Below are 16,493 nucleotides of genomic sequence, written 5' to 3'. Positions count from 1 at the left end.
CAGCAGGCAGCTGTGTGCTGGGCTGCAGCCAGAAGAGTGTGGGCAGAAGGGCAGGAGAGCCTTTGACTCTGCTTTGTGGAGACCTCACCTCCAATCCTGTGTCGAGCTCTGGTGTCCCCATCACAAGAAGGACAGGGAACTGTTGGAGTGAGTCCAGAGGAGGCCACAAAGACGATCCAAGGGCTGGAGCACCTCTGCTGTGAGGACAGGCTGAGGGAACTGGGAATGTTCAACCTGGAGAAGAGAAGACTCAGGGGGGACCTTAGAGCTGCCTTCTGACACCTGAAAGGAGCCTACAGGAAGGCTGCAGAAGGACTTTTCAGGAGGGTGTCTAGAGACAGGACAAGGGGGAATGTTTTTAAGCTGATGGAGAGCAGAGTTGAACTGGAGCTGAGGAAGAAGTATATGGGTGGTGAAACTCTGGAATAAGCTTCCTAGAGAGGTTGTGGATGTTCCCTTCCTGGAGGTGTTCAAGGCTAGGCTGGGTAAGGCCTTGAGCAACCAGCAAATCTCCCATGGCAGGGGGTTAGGAGTAGATGATCTCTGAGGTCCCTTCCAACCAGAGCCATTCTGTGATTCCATGATTCATTCCAGACTAATAATATTACTTCAACCTCTTGTATAGGCATATCTCAATGTATCAGTGTCTTGATGTATAGCTGATGTTCTTCTGCAGGCCTTGATAAAATCAGTGTGTTCTTTACTACATCCCTGTACTTGGCCTCCTGCTACAGGACTCTCCCCATTTCATTTAACTAAGCTAATTAAAGTGGTGCAGTGTTGGTTGCAGGTTTTTGTGTCAGCAAAGCCCTGTAGGCCTGTGGAGATAGCTAAGTGCATCCAGGCAGTATCCAATCACTTCAGGGGTTATCAGGTTTATCAGCAAATGGATATTTGGGGCTGGTATCTCCTATCTGCTGTTTTTACTGCAGGGATGGATTCTGAGTCTCTTGCCCAATGAGGGTGTTTTTATTTAGTGAGGCTTGAAGGTGTTGAAGGGACCCTCAAGGATCATCTTGTCCAACCCCCCGGCAGTCAGCAGGGACACTTCCAACCAGAGCAGGCTGCCCAAGGCCACATCAGGTTTGACCTTAAATGTCTCCAGGAACATGACATCAACCACATCCCTGGGCAGCCTGTTCCAGTATTTCACTGCCCTTATTGTGAAGACCTTCCTCCTAATGTTCCACTTAATTCTGCCCTACCCCATTGCCCCTTGTTCTATCACCACAGGCCCTTCTAAACAGTTCCTCCACAGCTTTCCTGTAAGTCCTTCAGATATGGAAATGCAGCTCTAAGGTCTCCCTGGAGCCTTCTCTTCTCTAGGCTGAACAACCCCAACTCCTTCAGTCATTCTTCATAGCAGAGGTGCTCCAGCTGTCTGATCCTCTTCATGGTCTCCTCTGAACCTGCTCCAGCAGGTGTGTTAGGGGTCCCAGCACTCCAGGTGAGGTCTCACAGAGCAGAGCAGAGGGGCAGGATCCCCTCTCTCCAGCTCTGGCCACACTGCTTTGGATGCAGCCCAGGCTGCCCTTGGCCTTCTGTGAGGCCAGTGCCCAGTGCTGGCTCCTGTCCAGCTTCTCACCCCCCAGCACCCCCAAGTCCTTCTTTGCAGGGCTGCTCTCAATTTTGTCATCCTGCACTGATACTGAGGATTGCCCTGACCCTGGTGCAGGACTTTGCCTTACTGAACCTCATGAAGCTCTCCTCAGATTTATTCAGCCTTGCGAGGAGGAGGCTCAGGGGACACCTTATGACCATGGACCAGTACCTAAAAGGTGGCTACCAGGAGGACAGAGTCCCATTTTACAAGGAGTCCCATGGAAAAGACAAGGAGTGATGGGGACAAGTTGCTTCTGGGGAGATTCCAGTTGGACTCCAGAAGAAAATGAGTTCCCCATGAGTACAGTTGGACACTGGAATCATCTCCCAGGGGAAGCAGTGGAGTCCTCTACACTGGATAGTTTGAAGCCTCAGCCTGACAGGGTGCTGGGCCAGCTCATTTCAATTAGACTGTGTACTGTGACCTGGAAAGGTTGGACCAGATGATCCTTGGGGTCCCTTCCAACCTGGCATTCTGGGAGTCTGTGAGAGCCCAGAGAGTGGTGGTGAATGGTGCCACATCCAGCTGGAGGCCAGTCACCAGTGGCATCCCCCAGGGATCAGTGCTGGGCCCCATGCTCTTCAACATCTTCATTGATGATCTGGATGAGGGGGTCGAGTCAATCATCAGCAAGTTTGCAGATGACACCAAGTTGGGAGCAGATGTTAGTCAGTTAGAGGGTAGAAAAGGCTCTGCAGAGGGACCTCGACCGACCGGACAGATGGGCAGAGTCCAGTGGGATGGCATTCAACAAGTCCAAGTGCTGAGTGCTGCACTTTGGCCACAACAACCCCATGCAGAGCTACAGGCTGGGGTCAGAGTGACTGGAGAGCTCCCAAACAGAGAGGGACCTGGGAGTGCTGATTGACAGCTGCCTAAACATGAGCCAGCAGTGTGCCCAGGTGGCCAAGAGGGCCAATAGCATCCTGGCCTGCATTAGGAATAGTGTGGCCAGCAGCAGCAGGGAGGTCATTGTGCCCCTGTACTCTGCATTGGTTAGGCCACACCTTGAGTCCTGTGTCCAGTTCTGGGCCCCTCAGTTTAGGAAGGACATCGAGACACTTGAACGTGTCCAGAGAAGGGCAACAAGGCTGGGGAGAGGCCTTGAGCACAGCCCTGTGAGGAGAGGCTGAGGGAGCTGGGATTGTTTAGCCTGGAGAAGAGGAGGCTCAGGGGAGACCTCGTTGCCCTCTACAACTACCTGAAGGGAGGTTGTAGCCAGGAAGGGGTTGGTCTCTTCTCCCAGGCAACCAGCACCAGAACAGAAGGACACAGTCTCAAGCTGTGCCAGGGGAAGTTTAGGCTGGAGGTGAGGAGAAAGTTCTTCACTGAGAGAGTCATTCGTCATTGGGATGTGCTGCACAGGGAGGTGGTGGAGTCACCATCCCTGGAGGTGTTCAAGAGGGGATTGGACGTGGCACTTGGTGCCATGGTCTAGTCATGAGGTCTGTGTTTATAGGTTAGACTCGATGATCCTCAAGGTCTCTTCCAACCTTAGTGATACTGTGATACTGTAATTTGGTGCTTAAATGGAAATTTTCATGACATTACTGGAAAACAAAACTCTGGGGGAAACAAAGCTCAAAAGGCCCCTAAGCCTGGATTTAATCAAACCAGAAATGATGCTTTTCTGTGTTTCAATTTCTGCTGTTCACGAGAAAAATCAATATCACTACAGAGCAGCTCCTGAAGGGTTTTCTCAATGGAAGTATTTTGCTGAATTAATACTCAAAGCCTGCAGGACTGACTCAGCATTACCAGGTGGAATGGAAACAGATGGAAATCCCTGAAATTATTGTGGCCGTCAATGAATTTCATAGAGCTGTTTTATATAGGGGTCTGTATTGGGAGTGGTGCTGTTCAATAGCTTCATCGATGATACAGACAGCAAGACTGAGGCAGCCTCAGCAGGTTTGCTGGTGATACCAAGCTGAGTGGGGTGGTTGATAAGACTGAAGGATGGGATCCACCCAGAGAGATCTGGACAGGCTGTAGAAATAGGCTGAGGAGAACCTCATGAGGTTCAATAATACAAAGTGCAAGATCCTGTACCTAGGTCAGGGTAATCCTCACTATCAATCCAGGCTGGGGGATGATGAGACTGAGAGCAGCCCTGCAGAGGACTTGGGGCTGCTGGGGGGTGAGAAGCTGGACAGGAGCCAGCAATGGGCACTGACAGCACAGAAGGCCAAGGGCAGCCTAAGACTCCTTGTAAAGTGGGACTCTGTCCTCCTGGTAGCCACCTTTTATGTACTGGTCCATGGTCATAAGGTGTCCCCTGAGCCTCCTCCTCGCAAGGCTGAATAAATCTGAGGAGAGCTTCATGAGGTTCAGTAAGGCAAAGTCCTGCACCAGGGTCAGGGCAATCCTCAGTATCAGTGCAGGATGACAAAATTGAGAGGAGCCCTGCAAAGAAGGACTTGGGGGTGCTGGGGGGTGAGAAGCTGGACAGGAGCCAGCACTGGGCACTGGCAGCACAGAAGGCCAAGGGCAGCCTGGGCTGCATCCAAAGCAGTGTGGCCAGAGCTGGAGAGAGAGGATCCTGCCCCTCTACCCTACTCTGCTCTGGAGAGATCTCACCTCGAGTTCTGTGTCCAGTGACAGGATCCCCAACACAAGAAGGACAGGGACCTGCTGGAGCAGGTTCAGAGGAGGCCATGAAGAGGATCAGACAGCTGGAGCACCTCTGCTGTGAAGATAGGCTGAAAGAGTTGGAGACCTTAGAGTTGCATTTCCATATCTGAAAGGGATCTTCAGGAAGGCTGGGGAGGATACTGCTTGTGGTGATGGGATGAAAGGCAGTGGTGTCATACTAGAGCAGGGTAGATTTAAGCTGGACATTAGGAGGATGCTCTTCACAATGAGGGTGGTGGAACAGGCTGCCCAGAGCTGTGGTGAAGGCCCTGTGCCTGGTGACATTCAAGGTCAGACCTGATGTGACTCTGAGCAACTTGCTCAAGTTGGAGATGCCCCTGCTGACTGCAGAGGGTTTGGACAAGATGAACTTTGAGGATCCTTTCCAACCTGACACATTCTGTGATTCCAGGGGGCTCAGGGAACATTAATCAGACCAGGAGATATTTCAGTGCATGACTTGGAAAGTGTGTGGTCAGCATGAGGTGTCCAAAGCTAAGGTTTGGAGATAGGCTGTGACCTTTGTGCAGTGCTGCTGTAAAGCAGCCAAGATGTGGCATTCATCTAGGAGATGAAAACTGAAGTGCCTGGGTGATTGGTGCTACCAAACTTACAAAAAGGCAAGAAGCCAAACAGTCCTAGGAGCTATGATTCTGAAATTAGCAGAACAAACATTTCTAAGAACCTGAGGTTTAGGAATGGGAGTGAAAATATGAGGGATTACATCCTGGAGTGGCTTGGTGAGGTGTGGGGGTTGTCTCTGTTCAGTTTTACATCCTGTGGTGGTTTGGAGAGCTTTTGGTGTGCAAGGTTTGAGCTGTGAAGATGTGAGGAAAGATGGTAGCATTCAAATGCTGTGGTGAGCCAAGACTGAGCTTTCATCAGCCTTGCCTTGCTGGGGGATCCAATTGAATGCACTGGAGCAGAGCTTGAAAGCTGATCCAGAAGGCCCTGGAGTCTAGGGCAGTGTGAAGATTCCTTGCTAGTGTTAAACACCCACCTTGGATGTGTGATTGGTGTCCTTCATTCACACACTTCAAGTAAAACCAACTTGTGGCTGGAAAATAATTGCCTACAGAGATGGGGTTTGTTTTTCCACCACCTCTTAGCCTGGGCATTGTCCATTTCCAGGGAAGTCAATACCCACACATTCTTCAGTGTAGGGTCTTAGATATTGCTGATGTGCATAGATCCATCATAGAATGGTTTGGGTTGGAAAGGACCTTAAAGGTCATCTGGAGACCTAATAGCAGCCTGCCAGTATCTGAAGGGGGCCTAGAAGAAGGAGGGAGAGTGTTTGCAATGGCCTGCAGTGACAGGACCAGGGCAATGGCTTCAAACTAGAGCAGAGCAGAGTTAGATTGGATGTTAGGAACAAGTTCTTTATGAAAGGAATGGTGTAACACTGGAGCAGGTTGCCCAGGGAGGTGGTTGAGGCCCCATCCCTGGAGATATTCAAGGTGAGGCTCAACAGGGCTCTGGGCAACCTGATCTAGTTGAGGATGTCCCTGCTGACTGCAGAGGGGTTGGACTGGATGAGCTTTGGAGGTCCCTTCCAGCCCAGGCCACTCTATGATCTGGTTCCCATCCCCCTGACATGGGCAGGAACACCTCCCACTAGACCAGGCTTCATTCAGCCTGGCTTGGAACACCTCCAGGGAGGGGGCATCCATGACCTCCCTGGGCAGCCTGTTCCAGTGTCTCCCCACCCTCACTCTAAATAATTTCTTCCTCATCTCCAGTCTCAATCTACCTTCTTCCAGCTCAAAGCCATCCTATCAAAAGTCCCTCCCCAGCTTTCTTGTAAGCCCCCTATAAGGTCTCTCCTCTCTATTCATGTAGGACCCCTAGAAGGTCTCTCTGGAGCCTTCTCTCCTCCAGGCTGAACAAACCTAACTCTCTTATGCTGTCCCCATAGCAGAGATGCTCCAGCCCTGATCATTTCATGGCTTCCTCTGGACCTACATTGCTGCAGCCTGAGGCCTTTCATTGTTGTGCTGTATGTTTGTTGGAGGGTTCTGTGGCTCTGCCCACAGGAGGTGTGGGGTAGAAATGATCTGTGGACTGTCTGGGTGAAACCACTCTTTGATTGCCTGCACAAGTCAGGCTGTGACCCTTCAGGCTTGTTGTGGATGATGCCTGCAAGGTGTTTTGACACACAGCCACAGGGAGCCTGCGTGGTAGCGCTGATGCAGCACTTCTAGAGCTATTAGCAAGGTGCTGGCTTTTGGGCTGGCTCGGATTGGGGTTTGGGGGGGGTGGGGGATATTGGGGGGGTTGGGTTTGCTTTTGGGGTTTTTTTGGGGTTGTTCTTTAGGGGTGCTTTGGGATTTGCTCTGTGGGTTTGCAGTTGGGATAGTTGGGGTTGCTTCCTTTGGGGTTGCTTCTGAGGTTTTTTGGGGCTTGCTTTTTAGGTTTGCATTTTGGGGTTTGCTTTTGGGGTGGTTTTTGGTTTGGGTTTTTTTTTTTTTGAGGTTGCTTTTGGGGTATTTTTGGGTTTGCTTTTGGTGGGTTTTTTGGGGAGTTGTTTTTTGGGGTTGTGCTTTTGGTGTTTGCTTTTGGGGGGTTTGCTTTTGGGTTTTTTTTTGGGGTGGGTTTGGGTTTGCTTTTGGGGTAGTTCGGGGTTTTTATTGAGGCTTTGCTTTTGGGATAGTTTTGGGTTTTCTTTTGGGGCTTTTTGGGTTTGCTTTTGGGGTAGTTTGGGGTTTTTATTAAGGGTTTGCTTTTGGGGTATTTTTGAGTTTGCTTTTGGGGTTGTTTGAGGTATTTTGGGGGTTGCTTTTTGGGTACTTTTGGGTTTTTTTTGGGGGGGTTGTGGTTCTGTTTTGTTTTTTTGGGGGGTTGCACTTTTGGGGTGGTTTTGGGTTATATTTTGGGGTTGTTTTGGGTTTTCTTGGGGGGTTGCTTTTGGGTTTGCATTTGGGGTGGGTTTGGGTTTGATTTTGGGGTTGTTTGGAGTTTTAATTGAGGGTTTGCTTTTAGGGTATTTTTGGGTTTGCTTTTGGGGTGCTTTTGTTGTGGTTTTTTTTGGGGCAGTTGGGTTTGGTTTTGGGGTTGTTTTGGGTTTTCTTGGGGGGTTGCTTTTGGGGTTGTTTGGGGGTGCTTTTGGGTTTGCTTTTGGAGCAGTTTGGGGGTTTTATTGAGGGTTTGCTTTTAGGGTATTTTGGGGTTTGCTTTTGGGGTTGTTTTGAGGTATTTTTGGGTTTGCATTTGGGGTACTTTTAGGGGTATGGTTTTTTTGGGGGGGTGGGTTTTTGGGGTTCTGTTTTGGTTTTTGGGGGTTGCATTTTTGGGGTTTGCTTTTGGGGTGGTTTGGGGTTTGATTTGGGGGTTGTTTTGGGTTTTCTTGGGGGGTTGCTTTTGGGATTGCTTTGGGGTGCTTTTGGGTTTGCTTTTGGGGTATTTTGGGGTTTGCTTTTGGGGTTGTTTTGAGGTATTTTTGGGTTTGCATTTGGGGTCCATTTGGGGTTTTAGACTTTTTTGGGGGGGTTGGGTTTTTGGGGTTCTATTTTGGTATTTTGGGGGGTTGCACTTTTGGGGTTTGCATTTGGGGTGGTTTGAGGTTTGATTTGGGGGTTGTTTAGGGGTTTTATTGTGGATTTGCTTTTGGGATTGTTTTGGGTTTGCTTTTGGGGTTGTTCTGAGGTATTTTGGGGTTTGATTTTGGGGTAATTTTAGTTTTTTTTGGGGAAGTGGGGTTTTTTTGGTGCTGTTTTGTTTTTATGGGGGGTTGCACTTTTGGGTGTTTTGGGTGTTTGCTTTTGGGGTGGTTTTGGGTTTGATTTTGGGGTCGTTTTGGGTTTTCTTGGGTGGTTGCTTTTGGAGTTGTTTTGGGGTGCTTTTGGGGTTGTTTTGAGGTATTTTTGGGTTTGCTTTTGGGGTACTTTAAGGGTTTTGAGATTTTCTTTGGGGGGTTGGTTTTTTGGGGTTCTGTTTTGGTTTTTGGGGAGTTGCACTTTTGGGGTTTGCTTTTGGGGTGGTTTGGGGTTTACTTTTGGGGTGGTTTTGGGTTTGATTTTGAGGTTGTTTTGGGTTTTCTTGGAGGGGTGCTTTTGGGGTTTTGGAGGGGTTTTTGTGTGGTCTTTGGGGGTTGATTTTTGGGGGTGTGTTTTGGGTTTTTTTTTGGGGTTGTGCTTTTGGGGTTTGCTTTTGGGGGGTTGATTTTGGGACTGTTTTGGGGTTTTTTTTGGCATTTGCTTTTGGGATATTTTTGGGTTTGCTTTTGGAGTACTTTGGGTTTGCTTTTGGGTTTTTTTTTGGGGGGGTTGTTTTTTGGTGGTTTTTTTGGGGTGTTTTTTGGGGTTGTATTTTGGGTTTTTTTTGGGGGGGTTGCACTTTTGGGGTGTGGTTTTGGGGGTTTGCTTTTGGGTGTTTTTTGGGGGGTGCTTTTGGGTTTTCTTTTGGGGTTTGCTTTTGTTTGGTGAGACTGTCAGGTCATTCACTTCTGAATCTGAGTATTATGATCTTGAAGGTGGGTAGCTAGCCAAAAATGTGAAGCTGATTTTTCTTTAATTCTTTTTTCTTTTGGCTCATGTTTCACCAACTGGACAAAATGGGCAAATTTCCACACATGTTCTAGGCACTTGGCATCCCTGTCTGTCCTTCTTGGTCTGCACAGACCTACATTTCTCTTTCTTCAAAAGCTAAGCAGGGTTGAGTGGTTTCACAGAGCTGTTTGCTGAGATGCTGAGGATATGAGAATAAGTATGGGGACAAATATTTGGGCCACAAAAATGAGCTGAGAAGCAAATTAACCCATCAGCCAAAGCAGAAATGGGATAATCCTGCTCTCTTCTGTTGTCTCTTCTGATAATGGTGGCTGCTGACAAAAGCCAATAGAGTGGGAATTACTCAGCACAGCTATGAAGCAGAATTAGGACAATTGCCTCCTGAGATTCGTTCATCAGGTACATGATAGTAAAATCTTTTGGGATTTATAGTGTAAGGTTGTACCCTTGAAAGTTATCTCACATGGCATGAGGGGTGCCCAAGCCCACAAAGGGCAATGAATGAGGCTGGCATCACCTGGCCAATCCAGAGAGGATTCTTTGGTCATTCCAAAAGATTTTTATGGGGTAAATGAGTTAAAAATCAGGGACACAAACACCAGCAGGGAAGCAGTTTCTTCCCTGGGCAGTAGGTACAACATGGAGGACTGTGTCATAGTCCTGGAGGACTGTCATAGAATCATAGAATACCAGGTTGAAGGGACCTTAAGGATTATCTGGTTCAACCTTTCAGGACCTTTTTCATCCTGTGGTTTGTCTCATTAAAAATAAATGTAGTGACTTAGGTATTGCAAGAAAGAATGCTGAAGTGTTTTGTCTTTGCTGGGATTTGTGGCATTGGGATGAAACTCATTGCAGCTGCAGCAGCCTCACCCTCACTGCTGAGTCTGTTCCAGTTCATGGCCCTGGTTATTTGTCAGTCCTCCATCACAAGGGCAAAGGAGGAGAAAAGTGGGAAAAGGGATTGTGTTGCATTTCTCCATCTTCTCCCCACCTGCACTGGATCACCTTGAGCCTGTTTATTGCATTGGATGAGAAACTGAAGCCCACGTTCAATGCTGATATCTCGTGGGTGTGACTTGCAGAATCCTACTAAGCCCAGCTGCTGTCGGGGCACGGTGGCTGCTGCAAGGGCGAGAGGGAGCTGAGTGGGAGGAGGCTGGAAGCAGGGCAGGGGGGCCCGCAGAGATTGGGCAGAGGGCCGGTGCTGCAGCGAGGATGAATCTCCGCGGGAGCAGAGGGGCAGGTCTCCAAGAAAGAGGTCGTCAAACACACTGCAGCAGCACACCGACGGCCCCGGACCTGGCTGGAGGCCCGTTTTTTTCCGGAGCCCTGCGCTGATTTAACCCTCTCCAGCGGATGCACTTTAGCACTGCAGCAGCAGGTCCAGAAGCGCGGACGGTTTGCGGCTCTTCCCCACCCACCCCCACGCACACACCTCTTCTCCTCCCCGCGCCCCCAAAGCTTCAGCAGCGAAGCCGGGGCGGAGACGAGGGGCGGCGGCGGCGGAACAGGAGCCGCACCCCTCCCCGGCTCGGCAGCGGCCACCTCGGGAGCTCGGGGCCGTGCTCACCGGGGCGGCTGCAACACGTGGGTGAGGACGGTGCGGCGGGGCGAGCAGCGGCTCCGGCGGGCAGCGGGGTCCCTCCGGCGGGCAGCGGCTCCCGCAGGCAGCAGGGCGGGGGCGGCTCCCGCCGGCGGCCCCGCCGCTGTTCGCCGCCGAGGTGCTGAACCGGAGCCAGCCGCGGCTTACGCGTCCTCCCCCGCCGCCTCCTCCCGCGCAGCAGCTGGAGCAGGAGAAAGCGGATCCGGCGAGTCCCGGTCCCTCCTCCTTCCTCCTCCTCCTCCTCGGAGCTGCCGGAGGGAGAGCGAGGTGGGAGCCGGTGAGCATGGAGCGGGCGGCGGCGGGGCCGGAGGCGGCCGGTGGCTGCTGCTCGCCGCTTGCATGAAGCGGCCGGGCGGAGGCGGCGGCGGGGAGTGAGGCCGGGCCAGGGCCGGGCGAGGCGGCTCCGGGCTCCGGCAGCTCCCCCCACCCCCCTCCGGCCCCGGCCATGGCGGCGGCAGCTCGGCGGAGCCGCGGCGGGGCGGTGGTGCTGGGCCTGCTGCTGCTGCTGGGGCTCGGCACCGGGCGAGCGGCGGGAGGGCAGCTCCGTTACTCGGTGCGGGAGGAGCTGCCGCTTGGAGCCTTCGTGGGCAGCGTGGCGAGCGACCTGGGCGTGGATCCGCGGCGGCTGGCGGCCAGGGGAGCACGGCTAACCTCGGGCAGCGGCCGGCAATACCTGGAACTGGAACTGGGCCGCGGGGCGCTGCTGGTCCGGGAGCGGATGGACCGCGAAGCTCTCTGCGAGCTCAGCCCCACCTGCTTCCTCAGCCTAGAGCTGGTCATCGAGCAGCCCATCGAGGTGCACAACGTGGAGGTGGAGGTGCTGGACATCAACGACAACGCCCCGCGCTTCCCCCGCCAGGATTACCGGCTGGAAATCAGTGAGTCTGCTCTGCCCGGGGCTCGCTTCCACATAGAGAGTGCCCAGGACCCCGATGTGGGCACCAATTCCGTGCAGAGCTACCAGCTCAGCCCCAGCCACCACTTTGCCCTGGACCTGAAAGGCTTCCAGAGTGGCAGCAAACTCCTGGAGCTGGTGCTGCAGCAGCCGCTGGACCGGGAGCAGAGCGCCCTGCAGCAACTAGTGCTAACTGCTGTGGATGGTGGGGACCCCCCCAAGTCTGGTACAGCCCAGATCTCTGTGCGAGTTATGGATACCAATGACAACCCTCCTGCCTTCGACCGTTCCACCTACACCGTGAGCCTTCTGGAGAATGCCCCGCCGGGCACACTAGTGGTCAAACTCAACGCCTCAGATCCTGATGAGGGCTCCAATGGGGATGTGATCTACTCTTTTGGCAGCTACACTCCACAGAAGGTGAGACAGCTCTTTAGTGTGGACCCACACTCGGGGGAGGTGCGGGTTAATGGTACCTTGGACTATGAAGAGGCATCCTCCTATGAGATCTATGTGCAAGCCACCGATCAGGGCCCTGTCTCTATGGCTGGGCACTGCAAGGTGCTGGTCAACATTGTGGATGCCAACGATAATGCTCCTGAGGTGGTCCTGACTTCCTTGTACAGCCCAGTGCCAGAGGATGCAAAAGCAGGAACTGTGGTGGCCCTGATGAGCGTCACCGACCAGGACTCGGGGCTGAACAAGCAAGTGAGCCTGCGCATCCCCCCCGGCCTCCCCTTCACACTCAACTCTTTCAAGAACTCCTACACCTTGGTCACCCAGGGCAAATTGGACCATGAGAAAGCAGCAGCCTACAACATCACAGTTACAGCTACTGACTCCGGCAGCCCCCCACTCTCCTCCCAGAAGGTGATCCACGTGGAGATCTCCGACATCAACGACAACCCTCCGCGCTTCGAGGAGCCTGTGTACTCCGTTTACATCCCAGAGAACAACCCCATTGGAGCCTTGATGTGCACTATCAAAGCCACTGACCCAGATGTCGCCGAAAATGCCTACGTGTCCTACTCTCTCCTGGCTGGGGAGATCGAAGGGCTACCTGTCGCCTCCTACGTCTCCGTCAAATCTGACAGCGGCAACATGTACGCCACCAGGTCCTTTGACTATGAGACGCTGAGGGAGTTCCAAGTGACTGTCCAGGCTCAGGATGCTGGGATGCCACCACTGAGCAGCACTGTCACTGTCTACGTCTATGTGGTGGACGAGAACGACCACGCTCCCCAGATTCTGTATCCTACCTCAACCAACAATTCAGCAGCCCTGGAGATGATCCCCCGCTCGGCCTATGCTGGATATTTGGTAACCAAAATTATAGCCATTGATGGGGACTCAGGGCAAAACGCTTGGTTGTTCTTCCACCTGGTGCAGATGTCAGACCCGGGGTTGTTCAGGATAGAGCTCCACACTGGGGAGATTAGGACTACTCGCAAACTGGGGGAGGAGAGCTCGCCCACTTTCAACCTGACGGTGGAGGTGAGGGACAACGGAGAGCCCCCCATGTCCTCGTCGGTAGCCATCACCGTTGCCGTGGTGGACAGAGTTTCCAAGATCATCCCCGACAGGAGGAGGCACATTAAGAGCCCAAGCAGTTACTCAGAGATCACTCTGTATCTCATTATTGCTCTGAGCGCCGTCTCCTTCGTTTTCCTTTTCACCATCGTTGGGCTCAGCATCATCAAGTGCTACAGACACAGTCTGTATGGGGACTCCTGCTGTGCAGGCTTCTGTAGGGTCCGAGAGCGCTGCCCTGCTGACTTATACAAGCAGGCCAACAACAACATCGATGCCAGGTTACCCCAGGGCTTGAAAGTCCAACCCCATTTCATTGAAGTGAGGGGCAATGGGTCTCTCACCAAGACCTACTGCTATAAGGCTTGCCTGACAGCAGGGTCAGGAAGTGACACTTTTATGTTTTACAACACCTGTGGCCCAACAGGGACTACTGGGCCCTCTGCGGTGGTGACTGAGAGGCATCTGACAGGACAGAGTGGGCAGAGTGCACAAAACCTGATCATACTTAAAAATGACTCCATGACTCCTAATGAGGTGAGGCTGTGGTGAGAAATGGGCAGCTCAGGGAAGTGCTCTGAGCAAAGCTGTCCTCCAGGAGAAATTCAAGCTGGGGAAACTGCTTAATCTTCCTCTCTTTTTGGGCTCCCAGCCATGCAGCTATGAAACGTGGTTCTAATGAGTCTAATCTGTGCAATGCATTCTGGTTTTAGGTAAACACTGGGACTTTCAGGGTCCATTTGGTAAGTTCAGTGTATGCCACTTCACCTTTGCAACTATGCAGGGTGATGCTTCCTTCTCCCTTCTCTTACAGATCTCTCCCTGCTGCCAGAGACTGCTAGGGAGTGACATGCATGGGTTTAAAGTTTTAATGCTGAAATTAATATTGCAGGGGGAAAAAAAAGCCAAACAAAAGTGATTAGCCTGGAAATCCATAGCTTACTTGATGGCAGTTACAGATGTTTGCAAATGCACTGATTTCATGCCTGGGCCAAGCTGCTGAATTTAGCTCATGGCACTAATAGGCTTTGCTTACTAACACAGTGGTGTTTTAGTTGTCTGAAAACTGCAGTTCCTCCTTTGAGCATATTTGTTGTACCCAGTGTTTCATTTTGTGCTTTCTGGATGGTGACCACCCAGTGAGTCCTGGTGGATAAAAGTGGACAGCAATATGGCCTGGTAGCCAAGAAGGTCAATGGGATCCTGGGGTGCATTAAGAAGAGTGTGTCCAGTAGATCCAGGGGCGTTCTCCTCCCCCTCTACTCTGCCCTGGTAAGACCTCACCTGGAATATTGCATTCAACTTTGGGCTCCCCAGCTCAAGAGGGACAGGGATCTGCTGGAGAGAGACCAAAGGAGGGCTATGAGGATGCTGAAGGGACTGGAGCACTGCCCTGTGAGGAGAGGCTGAGAGCCCTGGGGCTGTTTAGTCTGGAGAGAAGGCGGCTGAGAGGGGATCTGATCAATGTCTATCAGTATCTGAGGGCTGGGGTCAAGGGGGAGGGGACAGGCTCTGCTCAGTTGCACCCGGGGACAGGACAAGGGGCAATGGATATAAACTTCACCACAGGAGGTTTCACCTCAACGGGAGGAGGAACTTCACTGTGAGGGTCACAGAGCACTGGAACAGGCTGCCCAGAGAGGTTGTGGAGTCTCCTTCTCTGGAGACTTTCAAGACCCATCTGGATGTGTTCCTGTGTGACCTGTGCTGGATTCTGTGGTCCTGCTCTGGCAGGGGGGTTGGACTCAATGATCTCCAGAGGCCCCTTCCAACCCCTAATGCCCTGCAATCCTGTGATCTTTGTGTAGGGGATAACAGCAAGTTAGCCTCGTTCTGTTGCAGTGTGACAGCTCCTAACGTGCTGCTTTGCTGCTGACAAATTGTTTAATACCTCTGGTTTGGCCAGCAGCCTGTTAACCATTTCAATATTTGCCCACAGTGAAGAATTGGTGGTTGCTTTATGCCAGCACGCAGGCAGCCTGCAGTCGTTGTGTGGTTTGCCTGCTCTCGACAGTTTCCTTCCTACATTAGAGCACAATTACATTCAGGAGGGCTCACAGGAGAGACTAATTCTGCATCACAAAAGCAGCATTTTGCAATCGCTGAGTGCTGTTTGTACCCTACCGCTGTGACAGCCGTTTAGGATCAGTTTGTACATTAGCCTTTGCTGTGCCTCCAGACATGGGAATGCTAAAGGGGTGACTGCAGTGGGGAGGGAAGGAGCCTGACTCGGGTGTTAATGTCACAGAAATGCAATCTATTCCTTTGATAATTTTCTTCCTCACTTATGAAGAGCTCAGCAGCTCTTGCAAATGGTTGTTTAGTTGCACAGAGATATACAAGTCTTAAGGAGTGGCAAATCTTCCATTAAAAATGCTTTTAGAGGGTGAGGATCATCCATTCAAAACAAATCCAGTTAAGGTTGGTGCAGTTGTTTTCTATCAGTCACAGGATACAGGGGGAGTATTTTTTTCCCTGTTTTCACACAGTTTTTGCACTTTAAATTATTTCTGAGTGCAATAAGTAAAAATCCAGTAGCTGAAGGGAGCTACAAGAAAGCTGGGGGGTACTTTATTTGCAAGGGCTTGTAGTGATAGGAAAAGGTGGGGGTGGATTGAAGCTGGAAAAGGGGAGATTGAAACTGGATGTTAGGGAGAAATTCTTTCCCGTGAGGGTGGGGAGACACTGGAACAGGTAGCCCAGGGAGGCTGTGGATGTCCCCTCCCTGGAGGTATTCAAGGCCAGGTTGGATGTGGCCTTGGGCAACCTGGGCTGTTGGGAGGTGTCCCTGCCCATGGCAGGGGCTTGGAACTGGATGATCTTTGAGCTCACTTCCAACCCAACCCAGTCTGTGATTCTATGCCTGGAATCTGTTTGCTGTAGGAGGGAACATGAGACATGCTCCATGTATGCTGCAGAATCAGAGAGTGAAATATAAACTTTAAATATGATTAATTTAAGTGGAGGAAGGGAAAAAGAGGAGTAGTAATTGCAAATGGCTTGAGTTTGGATGCAAGAGTGGCAGGAAAATAGTTTAGCAGATTCCTCTCACATTTTAGGGAATCTAGGCCTGTCTGGATGCATTCCTCTGTGACCTGAGCTAGATTGTATGGTCCTGCTCTGGCAGGGGGGTTGGAGTTGATGATCTCTTTGGGTCCCTTCCAACCCATGACATCCTGTGATGCTGTGATCCTGCGAATCACTCTGCTGAATGCAATGAATTGGCAAGTTCTGAACACTGTGCAAATCGGGCCCTGGCCTCAGAGCCAGCCCAGGCTTGGAGTGCAAAAGCAGAGAGATGTACAGAGCAAACTACTGCCTGCCTGCTATGATGGGTTGAAACTAGCCTCACAACTAATCTGGACAAGCTACCCCCAAAATAAATGGCCTGACCCGCTCAGGGTGGGATGGAAGTAAATGAAGCTCTAGTTACAAGCAAACTAAACTCTAGAAATATGAAATGCAATGAATATGTACAAAATCCACACTAGATGTACAATATACAGATATTTACAGCTTATAAACAGCACAGAAACTCCTCAGACCCCCCTAGAAGGATCCAGGGGACAGTTCACCTCCTCCCTTACTCCCTCTTTCCTTCCCGTTACCTCACACAGTAGTTAAAACAGAGATACTCCTGGCGAGGCCATGGGAGAGAGAAGTTGCAAGCAGAAGTGATAGACGAAGAAAACAGAGGAGAAAGAACTGTTTCTGCCC

The 16,493-nt window shown here is 51.4% G+C and overlaps 1 protein-coding gene across 7 annotated transcripts in view; it reads left to right on the top strand.

Moving 5' to 3' along the window:
* LOC137455129 (protocadherin alpha-C2-like) overlaps positions 1 to 16,493 on the top strand; it is a 191,212-nt gene that overhangs the window by 110,583 nt on the left and 64,136 nt on the right. Inside the window, exon 1 of one of the 7 annotated variants that reach the window (XM_068165690.1) lies at positions 10,614 to 13,313. The exons of 5 other annotated variants lie outside the window; for them this stretch is intronic. In XM_068165690.1, the coding sequence (XP_068021791.1) occupies positions 10,797 to 13,313 (2,517 nt within the window). In that variant the 5' untranslated portion in view covers positions 10,614 to 10,796. Of the gene's footprint in view, positions 1 to 10,613; positions 13,314 to 16,493 lie in introns of those variants that run through there. One more of the 7 variants, XM_068165684.1, reaches the window with a different exon arrangement.

This window comes from Melanerpes formicivorus, unplaced genomic scaffold (genome assembly GCF_026170545.1).
Source record: "Melanerpes formicivorus ecotype bairdi unplaced genomic scaffold, bMelFor1.0.p_v2 SCAF_91, whole genome shotgun sequence".
Lineage (NCBI taxonomy): Eukaryota > Metazoa > Chordata > Aves > Piciformes > Picidae > Melanerpes > Melanerpes formicivorus.
Note: the sequence above shows the minus strand (reverse complement) of the source record. Positions and strands in the feature narration are given on the sequence as shown.